Raw genomic sequence first — 25,342 nt, 5'->3', positions numbered from 1 at the left:
AAATGCATTAAAGCATGTATTAATCATGCTGGGGGTACGGTGGTATGGAGGTTGCACTGCTGCCTCGCAGCAATGGGATCCCGGTTGTAACCTGCTTTGAATTTAGATGTTTTTCTGGTAACTTTACTCAGCGTGCTTCAGTTTCCTGTCAAAGTCATGTAGGATGGTGGGTTTTGTTATGCTATATTAACCCTGCTAGTGTATGTATTGCTCATATTCACCCTGCGATGTGCTGGCGCCACTTTCAGGGTTTCCTCCTGCCTTGCACACAATGCTTGCTGGGATGGACGCAAGCCTTAATGGATGGCATAATTAAACATATATAACAAAGATTTTTTTTTTTACAGTTCTGAACACTCCATGGTCTAAGTTTATAATTAGTTTTAATTTATCAAGGATGTTTACCATGTGGCAATTGGTTATGTGGAGAAAAGGAAGGATAGGAACTGGGGGTTTAATAGAAATTTTTATAGAAATTGGGGTTTAATCAGAAAGAGACAGCACGCATGCAATAAAGAAAGGCCACTCAGAAGAACATCCATTGAATTCTGTGTTTGTGTCTTCGACCACCAGATCACGAACCCAACATTTACACAATTTTTAAGTTAAACCTATGTGATACCCATTCATACATCCAGTTTTTTGGAACCTCGTCACGTCTGCCATAAAGTTCTGTACACTGAACGTACACCTGGGGACCTTTTACTGCGAGGGAGCAGCACTACCGCCTCACTACCATGCATGTTTAATACCTGTTTTAATGCATTTCATCATGAAAAATTATCTTAGCATTCTACATTTTTAGAGAGCAGGAATATCATGAAGTGAATATATTTTGTGCGGTGATCACTGCCTCTTAGTGCAAGAGGAAGTCAGTTTAAGAAGAGCACAGCGATTAACAACTGGGTCGGGGAACACTTAACAAAGCATTTAATGTGCTACATAACTTATGACGGGATTTGAGAAAATCTAGTGAATAATTAACTATATTTGTGCTTAAAATCTTAAAAAATATATATTTACATACAGTTCATATGATCTGGCACGGATTAATTGTATTTACATACAATCCTATGGGGGAAATTACTTCTGTTCCACTGTATTACTTTTTGGCAAAATTACAGGCATTTTACGGAACTACAAACCAGTATTACTGAGAGAGAAAATTAAAGGCACACAATACAGTGACGCATATTACAGCCACATACAAGGTCCCTTACCATTTAATATAGACTGTTCCAACTAATGTTTATGCACTACTGTTCTAGCGCCCATTATTGTAACGGGCTTAATGTCTAGTATATATATAGTTCACTAAGGCAAGACACCCATGGAAAGCACGCCGGAAGGGGCGTGGATTCACTAAGCCGCTGACAAGTAAGACACCTATGGCGCACGCAGGAAGGAGCCACGCCCACCAACTCCAAGACCATTGGATACGACGACAACTCGCAGAGCCACGCCCACCAACTCGGACTAGACGACACAGAAAAACCGCCGTCATTTATATTTGTCTGTCGTAGAGGTCACATGCATCTCTGAGGCATGTTTCTCGCGGAGGTGAATCGCCATATGCAGCGTGTAAAATGGTTTGCGAGAGGTATCCCATGAGATCCTTAAAACGATCCTTTACAACTGAGGTTAAAACACAATGAAGTAAGCAGTCTTTAAAAACCGAGTTTTCAGTTATTACGCACGACCACGTGCACCATAGCAAACTGTTTTACACGCTACATACAGCAATTCGCATCCACGACAAACCTGCGTCTTCTTAGATGCTCCTGCAGGAACACAAAAGATGTTTCCCTGCCCACCAACACTCCTTTTTCACCTGCCCGCGTCTACCCTTGCTCTCTAGGCATTCTGCCTGCCCATGTACCCGGACACAAAAACTCACCGACCACCCAGTTAGTCCCTTTCGTCTGTGCTAGGAGTCTACATGCACGTCTGAGCCAGGTTGACTTTTCATTATTCTTTTCGGTTTTGACACCCAACCGCATCCACCATGAAAAACCATGCGAAAGGAACAACAAAGGCCCACCTCGCTACTACCGTGGTCGGGTGTCTTGGTGGATTATATATAGAAAAGCAGCCACAACCGCATAGAGCAATACTATCCTCAAGTTACAGGCTTTCTACAGAAACCTCTTGAAAAATGGTGTTCAAACACAGTAGGAGTAAAATATTTAATACATTTATTTGAAGTTGGAGTTTTAGATGTGCCCTCAGATTTGTTCTGTTTATTCAGTACGCTTGTTGACTCAGTTCCATATCTCATTGTAGATCTTGTCACAGTTGTTGTTGTCCAGGAAAGTTGGTAATTCCACTAGTGCTTCAACCCAACTAGCATTACATTGTCACAGTTCTTAATGTGTTTGTTTTGCAGCCTGGCAATAATGTTTAACATACTCTGCAAAAATACTATAGGTATTTTTGTATTCAGATTTGAATGAGTGTCTCTTATTTGGCTTAAGTAAGAAATATTCAAATCTTTTATTAATGCTGTGAATCATAAGGCCTGATTTAGAATTTAAGAACCCAACAAAATGTTTGTGAAGTGACAACAATTTAAAAGTATGAGGAATACACTGCAGACCTAAAGCATAACATTGCATTTGTTAAGCAAAACAGAATATAGCAGGAATGACTTCCGATTCTCAATGAAATCTGCAGTAAAGTCATCATACTCAAAGTTTTGCCTTGTTGCATCTTTTAAAACTTGATCTTACTCCCACAGGATTCCTTTTGAAATGCACAGCTTTGTTACTCCCCATACATGTCCTCTCTTACCACAACAAATACATTTCTTTAGCATCATATTTTTATGCTCATAATGAAACACCATAGTTTTGAATATGCACGCAGTATTGTGCTACCTATACATATATAGTGATTGCAATTAAAATGTGAGAGACTTACAAAGAGCCATCTTATAAAACTGGAATTTTTAAGTTGGCAATCATTAAAATAATGAATAAACTGAAAACTTAGACCAACCTGTGCAGAATCTGTGCAACCTAAAAGATGGACATATTAACTTTTAATTTTTGTAATTTAAAAGCTTTGTTGTATCTGAAATCTTTTATTGTGTAGAACTGCAATGTGCCTTTCTCAATGATTTTCATGTAGCTCTGTGTAGATAAGAATCTTGGGTTAGTATTTGAAGTATTTAAATTATTTATGCAATGCCAAAGCTACAGGCGTAGGTTTACTTCCCTTCATTTATTTTACAGTACTGACTGGTTTTGTGTAGCAAGTTGAAATCCCATTGCATTTTGGGTACCAAATTGCAGCATTAACATTATAGTGTATAATTTGCTGTCATTACTTTCAGACCTAAAAATAGAAACCCAGCAGTCTTTCTGTTCTATGTATTTTTTGACCTTTCCTTTTGAAACACACACACACAAACCTTAGACTTTAATATTTATAATAATAGATGAAATGCTCACCTAATTTAATGAGGCTATGCTTATGTGTTTTGGAATTCATTACCCTGTTTCCATATATTACACTGCTAAAAATATATATGTGATAAAGTGCAAAGAGTATTTTTAACATGTATAATAATAAGAGTTCCTTAAGACATCTTTTAAAAGGAGACAAACTGTTTACTTTAATGTAGCTATTAGAATGTTCTGTTCCTTAGTATTTTATAGTAATCCCTAACTGTGGACCTCAGTTATTATACTGTTGATTAATTAGATGTATCAGAAGTACTATGTAAATAAGTACTTTTCTATATACAATATTGGTATTTTTTTTGTACTGGGGCTAATATTGCTAGTTCACTAGAGCTTTTTACTGTTGAACATACTATGTACAGTCCTTAGTGTGAAAGAGATTGCCAACAGAAAACAAAGGACAACATTTTATGTGGCTTATGGAAGGACACTCTCTCCATACAGCACAGCAAATTCTCTGACTTGGTTGTAATACTGTCCTCTCCCAGCAGTCATTGCTACTTTGCGGAATATCCTTTGTATTTAGTCTGTTTAAAAATTTTTTTCCAGTATTTGAAAAGTTATTTTCCCATTTATTTTTGTCTGCTGCTTATAATTATGATTTGTTTCACTTGCAACTGTTATTGAAGGAGTAGTGGAGCAGTTATTTGTCCTCTCCTCTTTTTTATTAGTTATATTTAAAAATAATCCATAACAAAGTATGCCTTAATTACAAATTTAATGGTAAACGACGAGAGGATACATTTAACTTTTGGCATTCTTGCCCTTGCTGCCCCAGTTGCTTTACAGCTAATGATATTGTTTATCTTTGTACCTTTATAGACTTGCTGTACAACTACGCTTTATTGCTCACTAATTGGGTGTGTGTGTTTTAATTGGTGACGTCTGGCGCCCTGTAAACAGCTCTCTTTAAAGGTGATACCCAGTTTTGGATCATACATGATCAATTTGGTCTTTTGTTTTTTTCAAATTGTTTTTGAGTAGGAAAATATTGTATGTACCAAAAATCTGAAACATCTGGTTTTCCTCTGTGCTTTTTGAGTCTGTAGTTTGGTTGTCTGAAATTAAACTGAGCTCTTATTCCAGGTGTTTTCTTGAAGTGTCTTTAAATCAGAACAGGGGTCTTAGGATAAAAAAATATGCAATTGGAGTTTAACTCAAAAAAGCCTTGTGAAATTCTGGTGTTCCCTGAGAGAAATCTGTCCTCATCTTGTAAAGCGAGCTGTGGAAGCTTTGATTCCATTTTCAACAATATATCTTTGCCAATCAAGATTTTCAACACTTTTAATAATGAAAACAAAAAATGTAAAAATAAATTAGATGCTCAACATGACATGTGTGTTACCTTCTCAAATACCACATCACAGTTTAATGTTCTTATTCAAGATAAACAACAACATGTCCTTAAAAAATGTAGTTTAACTTTAACTGTACTATATTTTAAATGACTTACAAATTGTGTAATTGTTTTTGCAGTGTTAGATGTTATCACCCCTGTGGCAAAAGACCTATCCAGGAATTAATTTTAAGACAGTTAAAGTCTCCAGCCATTATAGTTTTATGAGTGTTCACATTAGGAATGGATGCAGATACATTTTGGGCAGTCCAATCTTGTTGCAACTGAAACTGAGCCTTGCTTAATAAGTGGGTCTCTTGTAAAAATACTATCTTGGCATTTAGACCTGTTAGGTGAAAGAATACTTTCTTTTCCTTTTAATTCGTGATTGATACCTTTTGACATTCTGGTTCACAAAGTTCACTGTTTGGTCATAGAGACATTGCTTCTGAACTTTTGTTAACATTTTGTAGTCTTAAATTAAGGTAGTACATTAATACATAAGATAACTTTAACCATTAATTTCCAATTTTGGAGTTATTGCTATGAAGCCTATTGTTGTGTTGGCACTTAAAATTGTAAGGGTTAACAGAATAGATTAGAAATAGCTTGCCCTCTTTCTCTCATCCCCCCATGCCTCCCGACCATTTTGCCTCCCCATGTTAAGCTAGACAACACTTCATGAAGTCCCAGTCCTCTGACATGCCTGGAGACAGAGCATGTCAAAAACAAAAGAAGCCTCACAGCAGCGTTATAGAATGATTAAAGTAGACCTATCTATTGACAGTACAGTCCAAATACTATAAACCTAGAAAATAAACAGTCCTAAAAGAGTAAACCCAGGGAATGATTTTAAACAATAGCCATGGATAAGCAGATAACATATAATAGTACAGTCCTAATACAATAAACCAAAACAAAAAATAAAATATAATTATAATTAAAATGTAAAAATAGCCGAGAAGGAAATAGAACGTATAATTACGACAAAAGTCTCATTGTGAATTGACCAAATAGCAGGTAAGATCTTCTTTGCCTTGCCAGGACACAATTTGACTCAGAATCGTATTTCAAAAAGTGTTGGGATCATTTTTCTTAGCTCTTTTTCTTCTTTCTCTGGAGAAATAAAAACATAGAAGTTGCCTTGAATATCCACTTTCAATTTAGTAGAATACAAGAGGCTGTATCTGAGTTTGGCATTCCGTAAGTGCTGTTTAATGCCGTAAATTGCGGCATGTTTAGCAGCTGTTGCGCATTATGATAACTTATAAATACAATAAATGCTTCCACACTGGACTGAACATACTTCAGTGAGACCAAAGTGAGATACTGGAGTGTGTAAAACTGATACAGTGAGGAGTGAAACAATTTTTTTGAATTCAGGACACAATATGGTGAGTTCAATAATCAGTATTTGTCATTTTTATGAGTTGTCGATATCAGTGAGCACTTGATGCCTAAATCACTGTAAGCTTATATGGTGCTACTTGGAGCTGGGCTACATTTTTTGGCTGAGAGACGTGGTGGCAAGTGGTGTGAAGAGTAATACGATTTGCTCATTTAGTTTTTAGTTTTTTTATCTAATTGATTCCTATTTTATATTTTCATTATTAAAAGTGTTGAAAATCCTGATTAGCAAAGATATATTGCTACAAATGGAATCAAAGCTTCCACAGCTTGCTATACAAGACGAGGACAAACTTCTTTCAGGGACCACTAGAATTCCTCAAAGCTTTTTTGAGTTAATTTCCAATTGTATGTTTTTTATCTTAAGATCAATGAGTTCATCTTTGATTGAATGAACATCTATGCTTCAATTCAAAACAATTGACAGAGAATTTTGTGTTTAAACCTCATCTTGGTTAAACACTTCCTCGAACATTGGAAAGTTTGAAAGAATGTCATCTTCTACTCTATTCTTCCATATTGGTAACTTAGCCAAGAAAACTTGTAATGTTTCAGTTGTATCCATAATGGTGACTTCATGAGCTTGAATGGAAAGATTTATCTCATTCATATGGTGAAAAACATGTGCCAGGTAAGCCAACCCTTGGGTAAAATCCTTTTTTTTTCAAAATGTTCCAAGAGTGGGTTTTCTGTTTCTTTTAGAAAAAGTGAAACTTCTTCCCTTAGTTAATACAAGCACTTCAAGACTATTCTGCTCCCATTTTTTGACAAAGTCTTTTAAAAATACAATGATTCAGAGAACTTTTTTTTGATATAGTTAATCATTCTTATGGCTGCTGACAAAACCTTTTTCAGGGTTGTTGGAAGAGTCTTTGTTGCTAGTGTGTGTGTCTATGTAAAAGTCAATGAGTGACAACTTGAGGAGCTTCTTTTTTCACTAAAGTAGTAAAAGTAGATGTATTACCAAGCATCATATTACATAGCATCATCATCACTGAAAAGAGAATGAAAGTTTTTTTTCCAGTTAAAGTTTAGTTTGTAAAAAAAATTTTACCATTTCAAAAACTGAGACTCACAAAATAAGAATTCTTCTTTGATGGCTTCAGCTTGCACATAGTGAACAAAAACAAGGAGCTGGCTACATTGAGAAATGTCTGTAGTTTCATCCAATTACATACTAAAGGGGAATGGCGAGGCTGCCAATTCCTCAATGACCTGCTTCAAAATATTAAGACATTTCAATTATTTGAGAATGTAGTATATCATTTGACAAGGCAACCACTTCCGTTTTTTCCCACTGATCCAGTCCACAAACCACTTTGACCATTTCTAGTGCACATGGCTTTAGTAAAGTCACTCCAGTAGTATGGGGCTTCTTTTGCTTGTCAATTCGGCAAACAACTTTATAGTATGCTTCAAGAAAAGGCTTTTGTGAAATGGAAGATACAAGTTTTGGAAGTGTCCCTGCTTTTTTAAATTAAGCTTTTTATGCATATAATCCTCCCCCCAAGATGCATTTTCAGTATGGACAGATGTGAGATGCTCGTTCAGTTTTGCTGGCTTCATACTCCATTCTCAAGAAATTTTCTGCACAATAAAATCCTGCTGTTTTTGAGTCCTGCCACGTTAATTAATGCAAGTGAAACCAAATAATACGTAGTTTTCACTATATTTTATTTGGTTGACATTTCAACTTAAAGTGGGCCTGTAAAAATATGGAATAAATCGAAAATAAAATATGTAATTTAATTAACAATTTTTAAAACTTCATATTTTGTAGTGTTTTCAAGTAATTTCTTTGATAAATCTGATTATAAATAAGTAATTTGTATGTTAAGTAAGATATTCAAGAAATTTGTATGATAAGTAAGTACAATATTGCAGGTTTTACAACATATACCAATTTTTAACACTTTCAACTCTCGGATAGACATGCAGATTATAATAGATCAGGATTCGTTGTGAAATTTGGTGTCTTTCCTGGAATTGCTGTGTAAAGTCGCGTGACTTTCACAGCATTCCTAGAATCTAGCTGCGAAAGAAAAACTTATAATGTACATGCGTAGGACATTTGCAGAGATCACTAAGATAACGGATAGTTATCATTGACATTGGAGTATCGGCAACTAAGAAAGACATAGACATCGATTGAATGGATCAACAGATTGACGGTGGATGTGCATACACACCTGTAGCACTGCAGGGACTTTCATTGTTGGACTGGTGTACACACTCCTAACAGCAAAAAAGTTAAGTAACACACTTATCTCAACCATTACACGTGTTTGAAAATGCCTGGTTTACACTTGTAGCCAGCATGCTTATTTGTGTTAAAAGTAACCTACTTAGGAAAAGTTGCAAATTCTCATTTAAATTGAACAGTTTTTTAAAACTTTAACAACCAATGAAAATGACTCCCCTCCTTCCACTTATTTATTAACAAAGAATCATAGATAGGGAAACACTCCTAGGTGCTGAGTTGCCAGCTTGTTCATTGCATTATAGTCTGTACACAGCAGCGGGTCTAATAACTGCCGAATTTTCAAAGTACAGATTTTAATGTAATGTGATATGAAAATATCTGTTGGTGACCACAGATACAGCTAATGCTACTGTAATTTTTTGCATGCATTCATAACTAAAGGAAATGTTAGATTTCTGTTAGAGGTTAGGAAAAATAAAGATAATGAGTTTATATTTTCCCATGCAAGACTACGGACCTTGGGTTTAGAACCCCTATTTGAAACTGATATCAAGTACTTAATGAACATTATAGGCTGACACCAAGTATTGATGCGAGTGCTTTTATTACAATGAAAAAAATGATGCTGCATTTTCAACAATTAATATGTGAGAGTGATACTATTTAATTAGCTGTAGTGAATGGGAGTGATTTTGTTTTTTTTTTTTTTGTTTAAATAAGAATACACCTGTATTATTTTAAAGATTTTAATTAAATGGATAATAACCACAGTAAATGTTTATATGTTTAGCTAACAACAGATAAAACCTTTTTTTTTTTTTTTTTTAAATTGTAGTTTCATTTAAAAAATAAAAGTTGAATCTTATTTGCAATTCTTAGCAATTGAAATAAATAAATATTTAGTTTAAAACAAGCTTTAAAATTTTAAGGCAAGTTATTTAAAAAAATAAAAAGAGTCTTTTACAGCCTTACATAAACTTGTCCCGTTTTCTTCACTTATCTATGACTTTTGAAGCTACACTGAAATCCCTATACTGTCCACAATTGTACACCATTCTGACGACGTTTCGTTAAGCAGCAATGTTTCGTTCAGTCGGCTGCTGAGCTTGTTCAGGACCATATTATGATCCGAGATTCTGAGATCTGGTATTGCAGTAGAGAGAGTACCATTGATATTATCAATGTACCAATCCAGGTAGATATCCTTGCACGTGTTGGATTTGACATGCTTTGTAAAGTCTGGTGACTGGGAAACCTGCTGAGGGTCATGCATTTTTTGCTTGGAATTTGGCAGGTTGTGCTGTTAAAGGTTCTGTACTTTGTGGCATTTAATGTTAATGTACATTAGTGGTTTTTAAAATCTTTGTGAAGGTACAGAAGCACAAATTGATCTAAAGGAGCGCAATCCATAATAAATATACCACTATCACAATTTTTGGAAGATTTGTACAGTACATTAACTGTATTAAATACTGAATTTTTATTAACAGGCACTGTAAAAGTTGATTCAGTTAACTCTTGCCTCCCTCCTTCCAAAGAGATTTATTTTGAAAATCAGCTTTGTGAAAGACAGAAATGCAATGTATAAATTGCAGATGCAGAACTTGAAATAAAAGCAATCATACTAGATGTAGAAATTGTCTTACTTGCTGAAGTAGGTGATCCTCTTTCTCCCATTAATCATGTTGTTAAAACAGAAAACAAACAAGTTTTTAACTATAAACATAAGACAAATTCATAAATTGGAGCCCTGAAGTCCTATAGTGAAGGTAAGTAATTCAGCAATAATACACCCTACAAAGAGGAAAACTAATTACAGCAAGGTAATTAACTAGGTATATAATCCTTTCTCAGTCACAGATTAGCCAGTGATAAGGAATTTATAATCATTGAAAAAGACTCTATTGAGCACAGAGTTGAGTCTCTGGATAATTGCTTCCTCGTGGATTCAGTAAATGGTATAAAACTAAAAAGATGATAAGTAAGAGAGTGTCACCTAAGTACTGAAATAATACATGTTTGCACTGTATGTTTGTAGACATCTAAATAAAAATCAATTTATAGTGAAATAAAAAAAAGATTTACTCAAATACCTAAAAAAAAAAAATTGTTATATCAGAAATGTCATTATAATTTGTCATTGGAGGACTTGAAACTGGTGGAAATCCGTTAGTTCAAAGTTGTAAGATTTCCTGTCAGTAACTTTGGCAGTATTACTAGTCTTCTGGGTGAGTAAACATTTTCTTTGGAATACTTTTTGACAAACGTTATATAAAATCCCCTACATTATTATTAGTATAGTCCCTTTATGGAATTCTCTTACAGGAGCAAATCAATTAGATAAGTGTCATGACAAAGGCAACTAGGATAGAAGTTGAAACTTGTGATTTCCTCATGCAAGTATGCAAAATGCCTGAAAACAACAAGGAAACATCAACTGTTGGTAAATCAATTGTATATTGTTTTATTATGTTTGTGATAAAATTTTAGTTACTAGTATATTTTGATGATTAAGAACTTAGGTAGAACAAAAGATATTATACACCTGGAGCAAGGCACTTATATATACACGATCATAAACATCTGGTTTAATACTTGCTCATTTTTTCTTTTTCCTTTTTTTTTTTTTTTTCCTTTTTGTAGGCACCTCCTGGTACAAGCAACAAAATGCCTCCAGCAACAAACACACAACCAGCTATCATGAAACCGACAGAAGAGCCTCCTGCTTACACACAGCATGCACAGGTACTAAAATTGCTAATTTAATTTTAGAATTTCTTTCACCGAATCATTTCAAGGAATCTTACAATGTTTGCAATACAAGCTCTTACCATGAGCTTCCCAAGAAAGTGTTGTTTTGACTTCATATGTCTTGCTATATGAGAAAAAAATTATATCTGTATGCTCCATTAAAGTACTTTGGAACAACATGCTACTCATTCGTTGTCACTTATGAGATCAGAATTTAAACACTTTAGGGTATAAGCCAGTTTTGCACATACACATTCAGGAAGACCTGGTATCTGTGGGAAACACTGCTTTAGAAATAAAGAAAAGCCTTATAGAACCCAACCAATAAGCCATCTATTTGGTAGACAGGAAATAATTTGTAAAAATATAAAAATGTAAATAATAATGTCCATAATGTAATAATAAACTTTAATTACTTTTAGTAGTATTTGTGAAAATAACATCTTAGGTAATTGACCACAAAATATAAATGCCTAATAATGACATAGGTTCAGACTGTTTGGCAAAGTCAGTGGGAAGAACTGCAGCCTTGTCTTGCAGTATAATCATGTGAAATGTCACATGATGTAGCATGACTTGCTCTTCACTTCAGTGAAAAATGCCATTTTATCTCAGTACAGTGTCTTTCAATTTATATTTTTCAGAATTAGATGTCTGTTGTATGGTCAATTAAATTTGCTAATCATAAACATATTTACCTTTGTCTCTTTCAATAAATAGAGTAAGAGTGTTGGGTTAAGGAATCCACTTTGAATATTAAAGATGGAAGTTTGGCCTTAGGTTTAGTCCATTTATAAACGGGCATGTAGCTATCTGCTCAATTATTAGAGAATCACAGTTAATAGCTTTCAAATACTCATGAAAAAATATAGTGTATGTTTGTTTGACATGCTGATTAATGTTGTGAAGCAGTTTCAGAATTTAATGTGCTTTGATAAATTGTATTTTTGTGATGTAGCATTCACACATGTACAACTGCATAGTAATTTATTCTGCTGTTGTTACGCAGGAACAATCATCAACTCAGTTTTATGTGTTTGTGTGTTCAATGGCAAAGGAAAGTAGACAATCACAAGAAACTTTCCTCATGCTTGATAAAACACTCTCTTCTGTTGGAGTTGAGTTTTGACTTCATCAAGTTTTCAATGAAAGTGTGAGATAATATGTATGTTGGTGTTTGGGGTACGTGTGCCCAGCAATATGCCCTTTGTAGGCTTTTACTAGTCTTTTTGTTGGGAAGTCAACAGAAAATTGATAGATGTATGATCTTTAGCAGAGGTGTCCCTTTTGTAAAATTCTCACTCTGCCAATCTTGGGCAAACAAGAATTTGTGTGACCATTTGCTTCATGATGTTCTAGCGACCTGTCTAGAATTATTTCCTACTTTGCACCCAATTTGTTGTAAAAAATCGCAGACCCCATAAATTTTAAAATCCCTTGTACTTGCATGCTTTCATGGGTCTCTCAATTTGCAAATTAAATTTGTGTAGACTCTTGCTGCTGAAATAGAAAAAGTGATACCTAGTATGGATCTCTTCCCAATAAAATTTTTACATGTACGGTTTGTTTCATAATTACAGTGGTGCTAGGAAGTTTGTGAACCCTTCAGAATGATTTCCGTTTCTGCATAAATATGACCCAATACGTCATACCAGATTTTCAAGTCCTGAAGCTAGATGAAGAGAACCAATTAACATATGGCACAAAACTTTATACAGTACATTTTAATTTATTTATTGAAGAGAATGATCCAACATTGCATATTTGTGCTTAAAAAAGTGTGTTGATTCCTGTGTTTTTTTACAGCATGCATTAAATCTTAAATCTGTTTTTGTAAATGCTAGGACCTAAAAAAAAAGACCACAATGGACTTTTCTGTGACAACGTGGAAAAGAACAATTGAATGTTTGCAGGAACGCATGGAATTCTTGTGGGTTCAACTATTGGACTAATTGTTGTTTTTGATTTTTTATGTTAATTTTGTTTATTAAACCACAATGTATGTTTACAAACCTGATATTTATAAAACAGCACTTCAAAGATTTAGACAGATGAGACAAAACACAAGCTTTTCGGCATGTCACATTAGCTCTGTGTCCAAAGAAAAGAACACCATACTTACTGTGAAACAAGGAGGTGACTCAGTTATGTTTTAGGGATGCTTTGCTGCACCTGGCATGGACTGCCTCAAGTCTGTTCAGGGAACAATAAAATCTCAAGACTATCAAGACATTCTGGAGTGAAGCATATTGCCCAGTGTCAAAAGGCTGTGACTCAATTGCAGGTCATTGATCCTCCAACAGGATAAACTACCAGTACTATTTTGTGTTTGTGTGTGTGTGTGTTTTTTTTTTTTTTGTGTTGATTGCTTATACCTAGCTTTTATTTATTAAGTTTTAATTTAAACTGTGTTGATTCAGGTGTTGCAAGTTCAACCTTTTTACTATAAATAGTAAATAATGAAATAACATCAAAGGGTAATACTTGTTGATTTATTAACTCGTTTATTTATAAAGGTGCAGAGAAAGTGAAAACCTAAAACTGCCATTGCTATGTGTGCCTTTTCATGAAAGGAGTGGGCTTCAGTAATGAGATTGCAAAGAGTGGCTCTGAAGCTGATAGACTTTTTACTTATACAGTACACAAAAATCAAGCTGTTTCCCATGCCAGCATTTTACTAAATATTGTTACTAGTATTGGCTGCATAAGAATGAATATCTTTAAAGGATATCTTCAAAAACAAAACTGTGTAGACTGAAATATATATACAGTATATTTCACAAGTGTGTTTGTGGCATTGAATGAGTTTGGTATTCTTGCTTTAGCAGACATATGGAAATTTTAGATTTCCTTTTAGTCTTCTAAAATTAAGAAGTCATTTACATTTTTAGGATCAAGCTCTGGCACAAGCTGCCTTGATAAAACGCCAGGAAGAGCTAGAGAAAAAGGCAGCAGAACTTGATCGCAGAGAGCGAGAAATGCAAAGTCTAAGCCAGCAAGGAGGTGAGTTGTTTTTCTGTCCATATGTCATTGCGTTTCATTACAGATGGGAAAAATAGTTCTACTTCCGTTTTGCAGCGTTTGTTGTTGTTAGAATACCTAAACACTGAAGACAAGAATGTATGGATGTAAGGATGTTATTCTTCCTTCCTTTTGTGCCATGTATGGATTTGGAAATCTGTTCAGTAGTGCTAGTGTTTGCACTACACAATCTTTTGTGGGCTTGGGTTGGGTGCCGCAATGTATATTCCTAATGTATTCATTACGAAAAATGATTTCATTAAAACAAAAGATTATACACACACACACACAAGTAAAATTACGTTACAACGAATATCTTTACAATTACATTTTTATTACAACAAAGTATTTTTATGGTCCCGACAGTTTCCCCATAAAACGCGAGTCTATAGAAATCTCGTTACTACGAAGTACATTCAGCAGATACTTTCATTACAACGAAGTGCACAAAAGACCTGGAAATGCCTGAATGAATCATCCACAGAGCAGCTAGTTCTGTGGTCACAGCTCAGTTTTGCACAAAAATCCCCAAACAGAAACATTGTAATTTTTTTTTTCTTTCTTCGATCTTTCCTCGTACTTTTTTTTTTTATTTGCCTTTTTTTGTTTCCTGTGTTTTTCAGTGATACCTTTTGCTTATTGCTCCTCAACATTTGAAAAACATCCATTGGATTTTAACTCATTGTCACCTTCCTATAGAAACAACAGACACGAATAAATGATAAAAGTTCATATTAGAAAAAAAAACTTTACATTTTTGCAGATCTGGATTATGGCAAAAAGAAAAAAGACGTTGCCAGTGAATTCGGAATTTCGCTATCGACGCTGTCAACTTTCTTTAAAGACCAAGCAAAAAAAGAAGAAAAATCTCAGGATGCAAACGTATGTGAACTGCTGCATTTGAAGATGTCGAAAAAGCAGTTTTTATGTAGTTCAGTGATGCTTGTTCAAGAAACATTCCTATTAATGCGGCACTCATTCAAGAAAATGTGAGGTTTGTAAACTCTCTTGTGACCTCACCCAACTAGACATCATGCAGAAGAGCGTCCCGAAGTGTGATCTCTGCGTCTATGGAAGACTGTTTATCTGTTGCCGGGGCAGCAGCAGGTGTGCTGCTCCTTTCAGCTATGCTATGTCTCTCCCGCAAAGCAAACAGAAAAGATCTCGATGGGTGGTGAAAGGTACATTGTAAATGCAGATAACAGGATTACTTGATCACAGATCTGTCCACGACCCTGCCTGATTGCTGTGTCAGTGTATAGCAGAGTGGCAGATCACGCGACAATAAAGAAGTGTTGCATTCCTGTTTCAAGCTGAATAAAGCTGGTTTTGCTAAAGTACTGAGACTCAGCCTAGTGTTTTGGGGTGCAAGGCAGGGACTTAAAGCTCAACCCCAATCTTTTATTGTTTGTCCGGCAACGGCAATGTCTCAAAAGAGTTCAGAAACCTCACAAAATGAAGAAGAAAAGGATGATTTGGTCCCTGATTGATAACTTTGGTGCCCACAACATGCTTCTGCATTTAGATAATGTTCGCATTAAATTCCTCCCACCCAATTGCACACCAGTGCTTCAGCCATTGGATTTGGGCATCATTCTCACCCTGAAAGTGTATTATTGCAAGGAAATGCTGAGAAAAATTCTCGTCCGCATAACTTGTGGGCAGGACGAGATTAAAATTAACGCGAAAGAAGCTATTGAAATGATTGCAAATGCCTGGGTGCAGGTTAAAGAAAGCACTATAGTAACAAATACAGAATCTCATTAAAACAAAATTTTCGTTACAAAGAAATATTTTTTATGTCCCTGGGAGTTTGTTGTGACAGAATTTTACCTATATATATATATATATATATGTGTGTATGTATATGTATATATGTTAAGGTATGATTTATAATGAAGTTAGAATTTAAAGATAATGTAATCAAAGAAAACGCAGAGGAGCAAAATTTTTGCATTTTCACAGGGTCCTAGATAGGGTTGTTTGATCCTGTCCTGATTGTCTGAATTTTACATTTGTATGTGCTACAGCATAACTCTTTGAGCAAAATCTGAGAAGGCCAATTAAATTAAAATGATTGATTAACATTGATTGTCTATTGGTATTTTAGAACTGAACAGTCTTTCAACATGTTTTGCTTGAGTACTGTATTACAGTTTAGTAGTGACCCCAAACGGGAGCAGCCAAAAGAAGAAGAGATAATATCAAGTTAATGATGTACATCTATCTGTTGACACTGACCTATGTTGTTTACCAATACTTTTACACACATTTATATATGGTATATTCAGACAGTATTTTAAATTTGAAACATTCTAATGTCAGCATTTTTAACAGGGTCTATTAATCTCACAGTGTGTCGCCCAAAGAAAAATTCAGATTATATACCAGTTTGTGTGTGTGTTACAGGTTTAATGTTTTGAGCCACAGGTTTGATATGATTTCAGCTCTAACTGAAATTAAAAAGGGGAATATAATTGCCTTATATATTGCAGAAATGAATTTCAATACTTAATACTTTTTGACAATATATTGTCATCTTCTGACTTAGGTATCATTAAAATATTGGATTGTGGAGTTCCTGTCTATTTCTACTCTGCATTTTGTCAGTTGGAATTCCTAATTTAATTTCCTACATTTGAAATCTATTCAGGCATACCAGATCAGATGTGTGGTTTTCTTCTTAAAACAATTTAACAGCAAATTTCCAAGAAAACTGTAAGCTGATGATATAACTAAAAATTATTGGTGAATGCATTCATATAAAAGTACATGTTGTGTTTCCAAATTAGATCTCCTGTTGGCAGTTTATAAACAAAATAAAGAATCTTTCCTAGCCAAAAGCTGTGAGCGGAAACATTTACTGCAGACATGAATGAGAAAATACTGTCATTAGACTTCTGCACATTTTAAAAGTGTTTTGAGAAATATGAATTAAGTACCTTAAATTTGTTATGTTCTCATTCCTATGTAGTATGATGCTATGAAAGCTACATTTAAAATTAAAAGAATAGTGATTACAGAATCTCCTACTGTGAAATCGATTAGAATTTTATTTACAGCACTAGTTAAGGCTGACTCCTTTAAACAGGGTTAAAACCTGCTTGTTTAAAAACAATGGTAATCAGTTAATGGTATAAAATTGGTCCATAGATTGTAGAGAGAGAGAGAGAATTACATTTTGCGTTTACACAATGAGGGTGATAATTAAATCTAAAGTGTTATTATGAAAGTGAGTAGGAACTTCCATAATTTGGAAAGACCTACAGACTCAATGAGGGATAAAAATTTTGTACTGGGGAGTGCAAGTTTCCACACCTATATCAATATTAAAATCACCCTGTAAGAACAAGTAGATAGTTTGCACATTATTTAATATGCTAAAAGCACTGCATCTATTTTGTTATTTTTATGTACTGTTAATTAATGCTGAACACAATGGTGCAACCAGTGAAGCTCACCACAATATTCAGAAAATATGAGTTAATATTTGTGTTAGCTCTCTCACAGCATACTATATTGTGAAACAGCCCTGTGTTTCTTTAAGAGTTGTTGCTTTTTATCATCCGCATCTAGCAGGGAAGTGTGCTTCAAACACAAACTTTCTTAATAAATTCCGCCATTTTGTTTTTGTAGGCAGGAAAAACAACTGGCCACCTCTTCCAGAAAAGTTTCCTGTGGGACCATGCTTTTACCATGACATTGTGGTAGATATTCCAGTCGAATTTCAGAAGACAGTAAAGATTATGTACTATTTATGGATGTGTAAGTAGAAAATAAAGAAGGGAGAAAGTTAGAGTGTATAATAACGGAATTTCTTATCTCACTTTTTGTGTATGCAGTGGAATCGAATGTGTCCAAATTTCAGTGAAAAATATTATAATTAAAATTCATATTCTGCTTGAACTGAACCCTAGACAATCTGTTCTACAGTAATATCTTTTTACACAGCTTATTGTTTTGTAAAAATAGCAGTATTGTCTCCAGAAAAAAACAAAATACAAATATTAACTCGTAACTTTACTTTTTATATATATAAAGCATTAGTTTCCCCATGATGTTTACCTCTTTAATGTGGTGGTCTTGGAGTTTTAAAAATATTAATGTACTTACTATGTGGATGTGACATAATAACTATTTCCTTTCTTCAGGCTTAGTCTTAGAGATTTGTATAATCCTTGCTTAAAAATAGTAAGTAAGTTTAATTTAATATATTTAAAGACAGATGTAAATTATTTTCTAAACACTCTGAGGCAAAATTATTTTTTGTGAGGTAATGTAGATTTTAGGTTGATTTTAGCAAAATCTCTAAAATACTCTCTTCATTTTTGTTAATTCATAATAATGAAAATTATCTAAATTAAATATTTAGATTTTCCAATCACCTTAATTATTTATTATCTATCCATCCATTATCCAACCCGCTATATCCTAACTACAGGGTCACAGGGGTCTGCTGGGGCCAATCCCAGCCAACACGGGGCGCAAGGCAGGAAAAAAACCCCGGGCAGGTCGTCAGCCCACTGCAATTATTTATCATTTAAAGCAAAATATCTTCATGTAAAGTTTTAAATTCTTTGTATCCTCCAGTGATTTGGATACTTAACAATTGTAGTCAGTAGACCTGTGAGTTTATGTTGACTTGTCAGCTCAATTTGGTTCTTGATTTGTATGTGACAATTCACAAAATAATAACACCTGTTCATGTTTCAGAAAATGCATTTTCCAAATAAGTTCACAAGTCTGCCTCCATAAACTAATCCTCAATAGCCAGAGTTTTTAAGTAGTGGTGTTTAAATGGGAAAGGGAATGGGGTTTAGTTTTTGATGGGTGCCACAGCAGCCCTGTTGACATTCTTTAAAAAGTCTGACAGATTTTAAAAATTGCTTTTAAATGATGATCTGTAGTTTTTTAATAAGTATATATAAAAAGTATGGCTGAAAAATGTATAAGTGAAATGTTGTGAGAGTTGTTTGTTAGTTTTTCTTATGTAAGACAAATGTTTTTTAATAAATTTTTTTTATGTAGGAACAATAAGTGGTTTGATATGGGTAAAAAATTGAAAGTCTAAATTTTCCATAGTTTTAATATGCAAAAATTATACAGTGAACAGAATACATGTCAATTCAGATCAAAAGAAATATTCACAATTTACATGCTACTTTTAAGGCAGAATAACTCCATGTCAGTGTAGAGGTTGAATCTGCTTCTTGTCTATAATGTCAACCCTAATCTACATGTCTGGAGTTATTTGTTCACAGTTAAGGGTCGGAATACTTAAATGAATGAGAGGTTTCAGTTTTTGATTTTTAATACAATGACAAATTTTTCTGAAAACATTTTCACTTTGTCATAATAATAAGTTATTGACTGTAGATTGATAGACAAAAATTGAAAATTTATCCATTTGAAATGAAATCAAAAACATAATAAAAGTGTAAAGAAAGTGATGTGGTCTGAATACTTTCTGAATCCACATATGATTATATGTATATTTAATACATATGGTTTTTCTTTTTTTTGCCTGCAGTCCATGCAGGGACACTATTTCTGAATATTTTTGGGTGTCTGGCCTGGTTTTGTGTCAATGCTTCACGAGGAGTGGACTTCGGGCTCTCTATTCTTTGGTTCTTGCTCTTCACTCCATGTTCGTTTGTCTGTTGGTACAGACCCATGTATGGGGCATTCAGGTGAGAGGATTTTTTTTCTGCAGTGCTTATTGCTTTCACTATTTTATTTTTATTTTTTAAAGGATGTCATGTAACAGTTTAAAGTAGAGGATATTTTCAATAGTAGAAGGTGATGTTAGTAAAAATTAGTTAAAATGGTATGGTTAGAATCTTAACTACTCTTCTAAATGCATTAAAGCAGTTGGTTTTAATAGTTTAATTCTGTTTCTTATACGGTGTAAAACATCATTTATCCATTATTTTAAAAATTGCTTTGGCCGTTAAGTATAGGGCAGCAGTCAGGACACATTGAATAACTTTCGAAATGGAATTAAATACATGAAAAACATATTCTGTAGACTCTGTAAAAGTCACACTTGGCTAAACCTTGTTGGAAACAAATTTACCAATTTAGTGTTCACTGCCCTCTGAAAGCTAAATACATATGACATTTTTAGTATTCTTGTTTTGTTTTTACCAAGTCAGCTGTAAAAACAGGAATTCAACTAGTAACTAAAGTGCATGTAAATATGATAATACTTTAGTTTAAAGAAAAGTTAGGTAAAGGTTATTCCCATGCTGTAACAATAGAATAAAAGGTTATAGAGTAAACAACCAATCAATGTATTTGTGAAATAACAAAATAAATTATGGAAAATAAAAGTACTATAAAATAGAGTGGAAAATGGCTACTAAATGTTACACATGTTGCTCTGAAAGTCATCGGTTTCTTAACTGGTCAGGCCATTATAATTCAAGACTGGTATATCCAGATTTCTTTGTTCTCTGAGGCAGAGTAGGCGGACTTTGTTGAATTGTCTGCCTGTGCACAATTTTGCACTGTAAAACAAAGAAAATGAAGAAGAAATCTGAACAAAAATTTTGGCTGAGTAAGTATTTATATTATGAGCATTGTGCATTACTTTCAACCTTTCAACTGTAAAGCAGGTGCATTTTTAAAATCAGTGTCACCAGGCAAGTGGATAATCAGACTGTGTAAAATTATGCAAATGAGTCCAAATAAATCCACATCTTTGTATGTTATTTGAAATCTCGGCTGCTGTCTGCTGTTTAAATTAGTAAAAGCCTGATAGAATATTAAAAATATTTTAATAAAGTTACAAAAAATGATATATATGAAAAAAAGTTCCTCATACTTTATAAAGAGGCCTAGAGCAGGGTTTCTCGACTTTTTTCCCCTTAGAGTACCATACTCAGGAACTGAAACAACCTTTTTATAGTATGTGGAAGATGACCCGGACACAAGACAGGCAGACACGTTTAAATCACCCCACACATGTTTATTTACACGATCCATCTATTTACAACAGTGCACACCAAACACCTAAAGTCCCCAAAGTCCTGGCCAACCAACAATGCCTCACTTCTTCAGGCTGCCTCCTTGTTTCTCCTTCCAGACCTTGTCCTCTCTTCTCTCCCGACTCCAGCCATCCTATGAAGGGAGACGGCCCCTTTTATAATCACCCGGATGTGCTCCAGGTGTGTCCTGGCAATCTTCCACCGACACACCCCAGTGTGGCGGAAGTGCCGACTGCATCCCCAGAAGTACTCCGGGTGTCCCTGCTTCTCTTCCCTCCCAGCACTTCCAGGTGTGGCGGAAGTGCTGAGGCCCAGGGCTCCAAAGCCATAGGGGGCGCCCCCTGGTGGTGACCACGGGCCCCTACAGGGTTGAGCTTCAAATCTCTGTACCCTTGGCCCCCAAAGGTACCAGGGCGGTCGCCCCCACATGGTCTGGGGAAGGCAAACCCTCCTCCGGTCCTCCTGGGCGTACCGGCTGGGTCGCTCCACCAGCGATCTCCGACAAGTAATATTAGTTAAAACTGAAGGTCATATTTCTTTACCATATAGTTAAATTCCATTTGTTATCTTGAAATGAAGTTGTTCAAAACTTGTTCGTTGCAATAGTGAGAATTGTCATATTGCTGCAAAGCATTTAAAATATTTTCACACCTGTACCACATGTAAAATCAGAATTATGCCTCTTAATATTACTGCTAACGTAAGTCAAAACTCATTTATTTTCAATACTGAGGTTTTATTCATTAATTGTTGAATATGGAAATTCTGAAATTTTAGCCTGAAGCTTAGTTCTAAACTCAAGATGACAGTATACTAGGTTGGCAAATGTAACTGTTTGCATTCAAAAACAGCTTGCCAAAATTCCAAGTAAAGGAAATCAGTATCTTCAGAATGTATAACAATAAGCAAGAAGCCCATCAAATTGAGGACAGAGATGAAATACTATCTTAGGACACAGTCAATAGCAATGAATGTACATGTGACTTTAAAAAGGGGATTTCTCCCCATGTCCTGAAGAGCACTATGACAGTCCTCATTATATGAACTGCTTATTTTGACGCTGATTAGTTAGACAGTTAGAAAAAATTTTGATGAGAACAGTACATTCAACCCAACAAGTTTTGCCAGTCCTATCCACTCAGTTCTTCCAAAACAACATTAAGCTGATTTTTAAGTGTTCCCAAAGCCCTGTTGCCCACCACAATACTTAGTAACTTATTCCTTGTGTCTATAGTTAAAGGACTATAGACTGTACTATATTGAAAAGACCTCAATGAGGTAATAGTTACATAACACCTGTAAAAGGAGATAAGGGAAAGCCAGTGGCATTAAGTAGAATTGTGTCGTTGATATTTCTATAAATTCAACACTTCATAAATACAGTAAACTGTAAAGTAAAAAAAAATATATCAGATGGTTGAAATCAACTATGAAGTATTGTGTTATAGTAATATAGTCACGGCACTAGTTATAGTGTTAATTCTACGCATTAATCATTCTTTTGTCTATCAGGTAGTGATAGACTGAACCTTTCATTTGTTTAACCTTAATGTTTAGCGAAATTTCCGAATGTGATGTATGGCGTTTTAACCACATTTATGTATATAGGCTTTTTTGATTTCCCCCTTTTTGTGTGCCCTGAGATTATTTTGCTGTTGATGCTTACATAATGTTTTATGTTTTGTTTTTTATTTATTTACTTGGAGATTAAAAGAGACAGTGCTGATATATGATTCCTTCTTCATTTTCTTCTAACAGTGAATAATTTATTGTCATGTGTATGTCTTGATTGTAACTTTTAAATGTGGAGAATGAGATTGCATCTCTGATATATTGAATTTTCATTTTTTTAACAGGAGTGACAGCTCTTTTAGATTCTTTGTTTTCTTCTTTGTATATATCTGTCAGTTTGGTGTACATGTGCTTCAGGCAATTGGTATTGCAGGATGGGGAAACTGGTGAGTATGCAGTCTCTTTTTTCCTAACTGCAATTTACTGTACTGTACATCTTTTATGCTGGGAAAATACTGTTTTTTGAAAAGCATTTTATATTTCAATATATCAGCTATATATTTGAAAACTATACACTTTTAACTTCTTTTTTCCCTTAATTTTAATTATGTAACTAGTTTGAGCCTGTACTTAAATCACATTCTAATATTAACATTCATTATTAAGTAAAATTTCAGCAAGTAGAGTTCTGTGATCTTAAATATCTTAAATATCAATTAGTTACATACATACTTTCAGGGTATGGATGAGCCATTAATTTGGGTTTACTGTTGTAGCATATAAAATGTGGAAGTCAGTCAGTTAACAGAATATCCTAAAATGTTTTTATTATGATACAAAATTACCTCAGATGCTATCTTGCCTTCACCATTGACTTCATTGTGTTTTTACTTTATCCTTAACAACAACAACAACAACATTTATTTATATAGCACATTTTCATACAAACAGTAGCTCAAAGTGCTTTACATAATAAAGAATAGAAAAATAAAAGACACAATAAGAAAACAAAATAAGTCAACATTAACATAGAATAACAGTAAGGTCCAATGGCCAGGGGGGACAGAAAAAAAAACTCCAGACGGCTGGAGAAAAAAATAAAATCTATAGGGATTCCAGACCATTAGACTGCCCAGTCCCCTCTGGGCATTCTACCTAACATAAATGAAACAGTCCTCTTTGGATTTAGAGTTCTCACAGAAGGACTTGATGATGATGATGGTCACGTAGACTTCTGCCTTTCAATCCATCCATCATTGTTGGAGCATCATGATGCTTTGAGTAGGTGGAGGTGGCGCAGGCTACCACCACAAAGAAACCGGAAAAAGAAACAGAAGAGAGAGTAGGGGTCAGTGCGGATTTTAGAGCCACCATGAATAGTTATTATGAAGAATTGAACATACAAAGTATCAGTATTAACATTAATATACATATCATACATTTATTTGAAGGTACTTGTCACATAAATGTTGGTGAGGCATATATCAGAGCAATGGTATGCACCATTTCTAAAGTTGTGAGAGTTCCCAGGTTCCCACAAGGCGTCAATAAATGTGAAATGGAAGACATTTGAAATGCCAGGACTCTTCCTAGAGTTAACCATCTGGCCAGACAAAGTAATTGGTGCAATTGGTCATTCTAACAGAGCTTCATATGTCCTCTGCTGAGATGAGAGAACTTAACAGAAGGACAAACATCTTGAGCAGCAGTTCATCAATCAGCTGTTTATAGTAGAGAGGCTAGATGGAAGCCACTCTTCAGTAAAAGGCATATGAGAGCCTGCTTGGAGTTTGCCTAACAACATTTAAAGGACTCTGAAAGCATAAGGGAAAAAGATTCTCTGGTTTGAAGACAGATACTGAACTCTTTGGGCAGAACACCATGTACTATTTCTTGTGAAGACCAGGCACTGCTCATCACCTGCCTAATACCACCCTTGCAGTCAAGCATGATGATGGCAGCTTCTGAGTGTCAGGGACATAGAGACTGGTCATGATTGATGGAGTGAAGAATGCAACAATGTACAGAGAGGTCTATGAAGAAATTCTGCTGCAGAGTTCAAGTTACTGCAGACTAGGGCAATGGTTCAGCTTTAAGCACAGTGACCCAGATCATACAGCCAATGCTACCCTGGAGTGTCTTCAAGACATGTCCCTGTCTGTTCTTGAGTGGCACAGCCATAGCCTAGACTTAAATCCCAAATATCATATGTGGAGAGACCTGAAAATGGCAGTTTACTGGTGGTTCCCATCCAATCCATCTAATGCTTGATGAGCAATCTTGAAGTTTTGGTTAATTTTAGGTCATGTTCACCTTCATTTATTTTGTTGTAGCTTTTAACGCATTTACTTAGACTTCAAAACTCTTATGTTCAAGGATCTCATTGAATCATCCCAATAGTATAAGTGCACTAAGCTTATGACTTGCTCCTACCTAGGAGTTTGTATTTCGTAAAGATTCATTGTTTTGTCTGTGTCACACATTGAGTGTAGTATACATGTAGCCTACAGAACTACAGTCCACAGCAGTGAACTTTATCTTCTCATGCCTAAGATCCTGTTTATATTGCCAGAGCCTCAGTTATTACAATTAATAAAGCAAGCAATCAAATTAAAATATGTTTTAAGGGATATGCTGTGAATTGCTTGGTCTCCATTTT

General features: G+C 34.8%; 1 protein-coding gene across 2 annotated transcripts in view; it reads left to right on the top strand.

Moving 5' to 3' along the window:
* Nucleotides 1-25,342, top strand: part of scamp1 (secretory carrier membrane protein 1) — a 110,509-nt gene that overhangs the window by 73,257 nt on the left and 11,910 nt on the right. For both annotated transcript variants that reach the window (XM_039758391.1, XM_039758390.1), the window contains 5 exons: nt 11,054-11,155; nt 14,053-14,164; nt 17,819-17,947; nt 19,713-19,872; nt 23,028-23,129. In XM_039758391.1, coding sequence (XP_039614325.1) covers nt 11,054-11,155; nt 14,053-14,164; nt 17,819-17,947; nt 19,713-19,872; nt 23,028-23,129 — 605 coding nt within the window. The remainder of the gene's footprint in view (nt 1-11,053; nt 11,156-14,052; nt 14,165-17,818; nt 17,948-19,712; nt 19,873-23,027; nt 23,130-25,342) is intronic.

The sequence above is a fragment of the Polypterus senegalus genome, chromosome 7 (genome assembly GCF_016835505.1).
Source record: "Polypterus senegalus isolate Bchr_013 chromosome 7, ASM1683550v1, whole genome shotgun sequence".
Lineage (NCBI taxonomy): Eukaryota > Metazoa > Chordata > Cladistia > Polypteriformes > Polypteridae > Polypterus > Polypterus senegalus.
The sequence above is the reverse complement of the archived record's forward strand: the minus strand, read 5'-3'. Positions and strand labels throughout refer to the sequence as shown.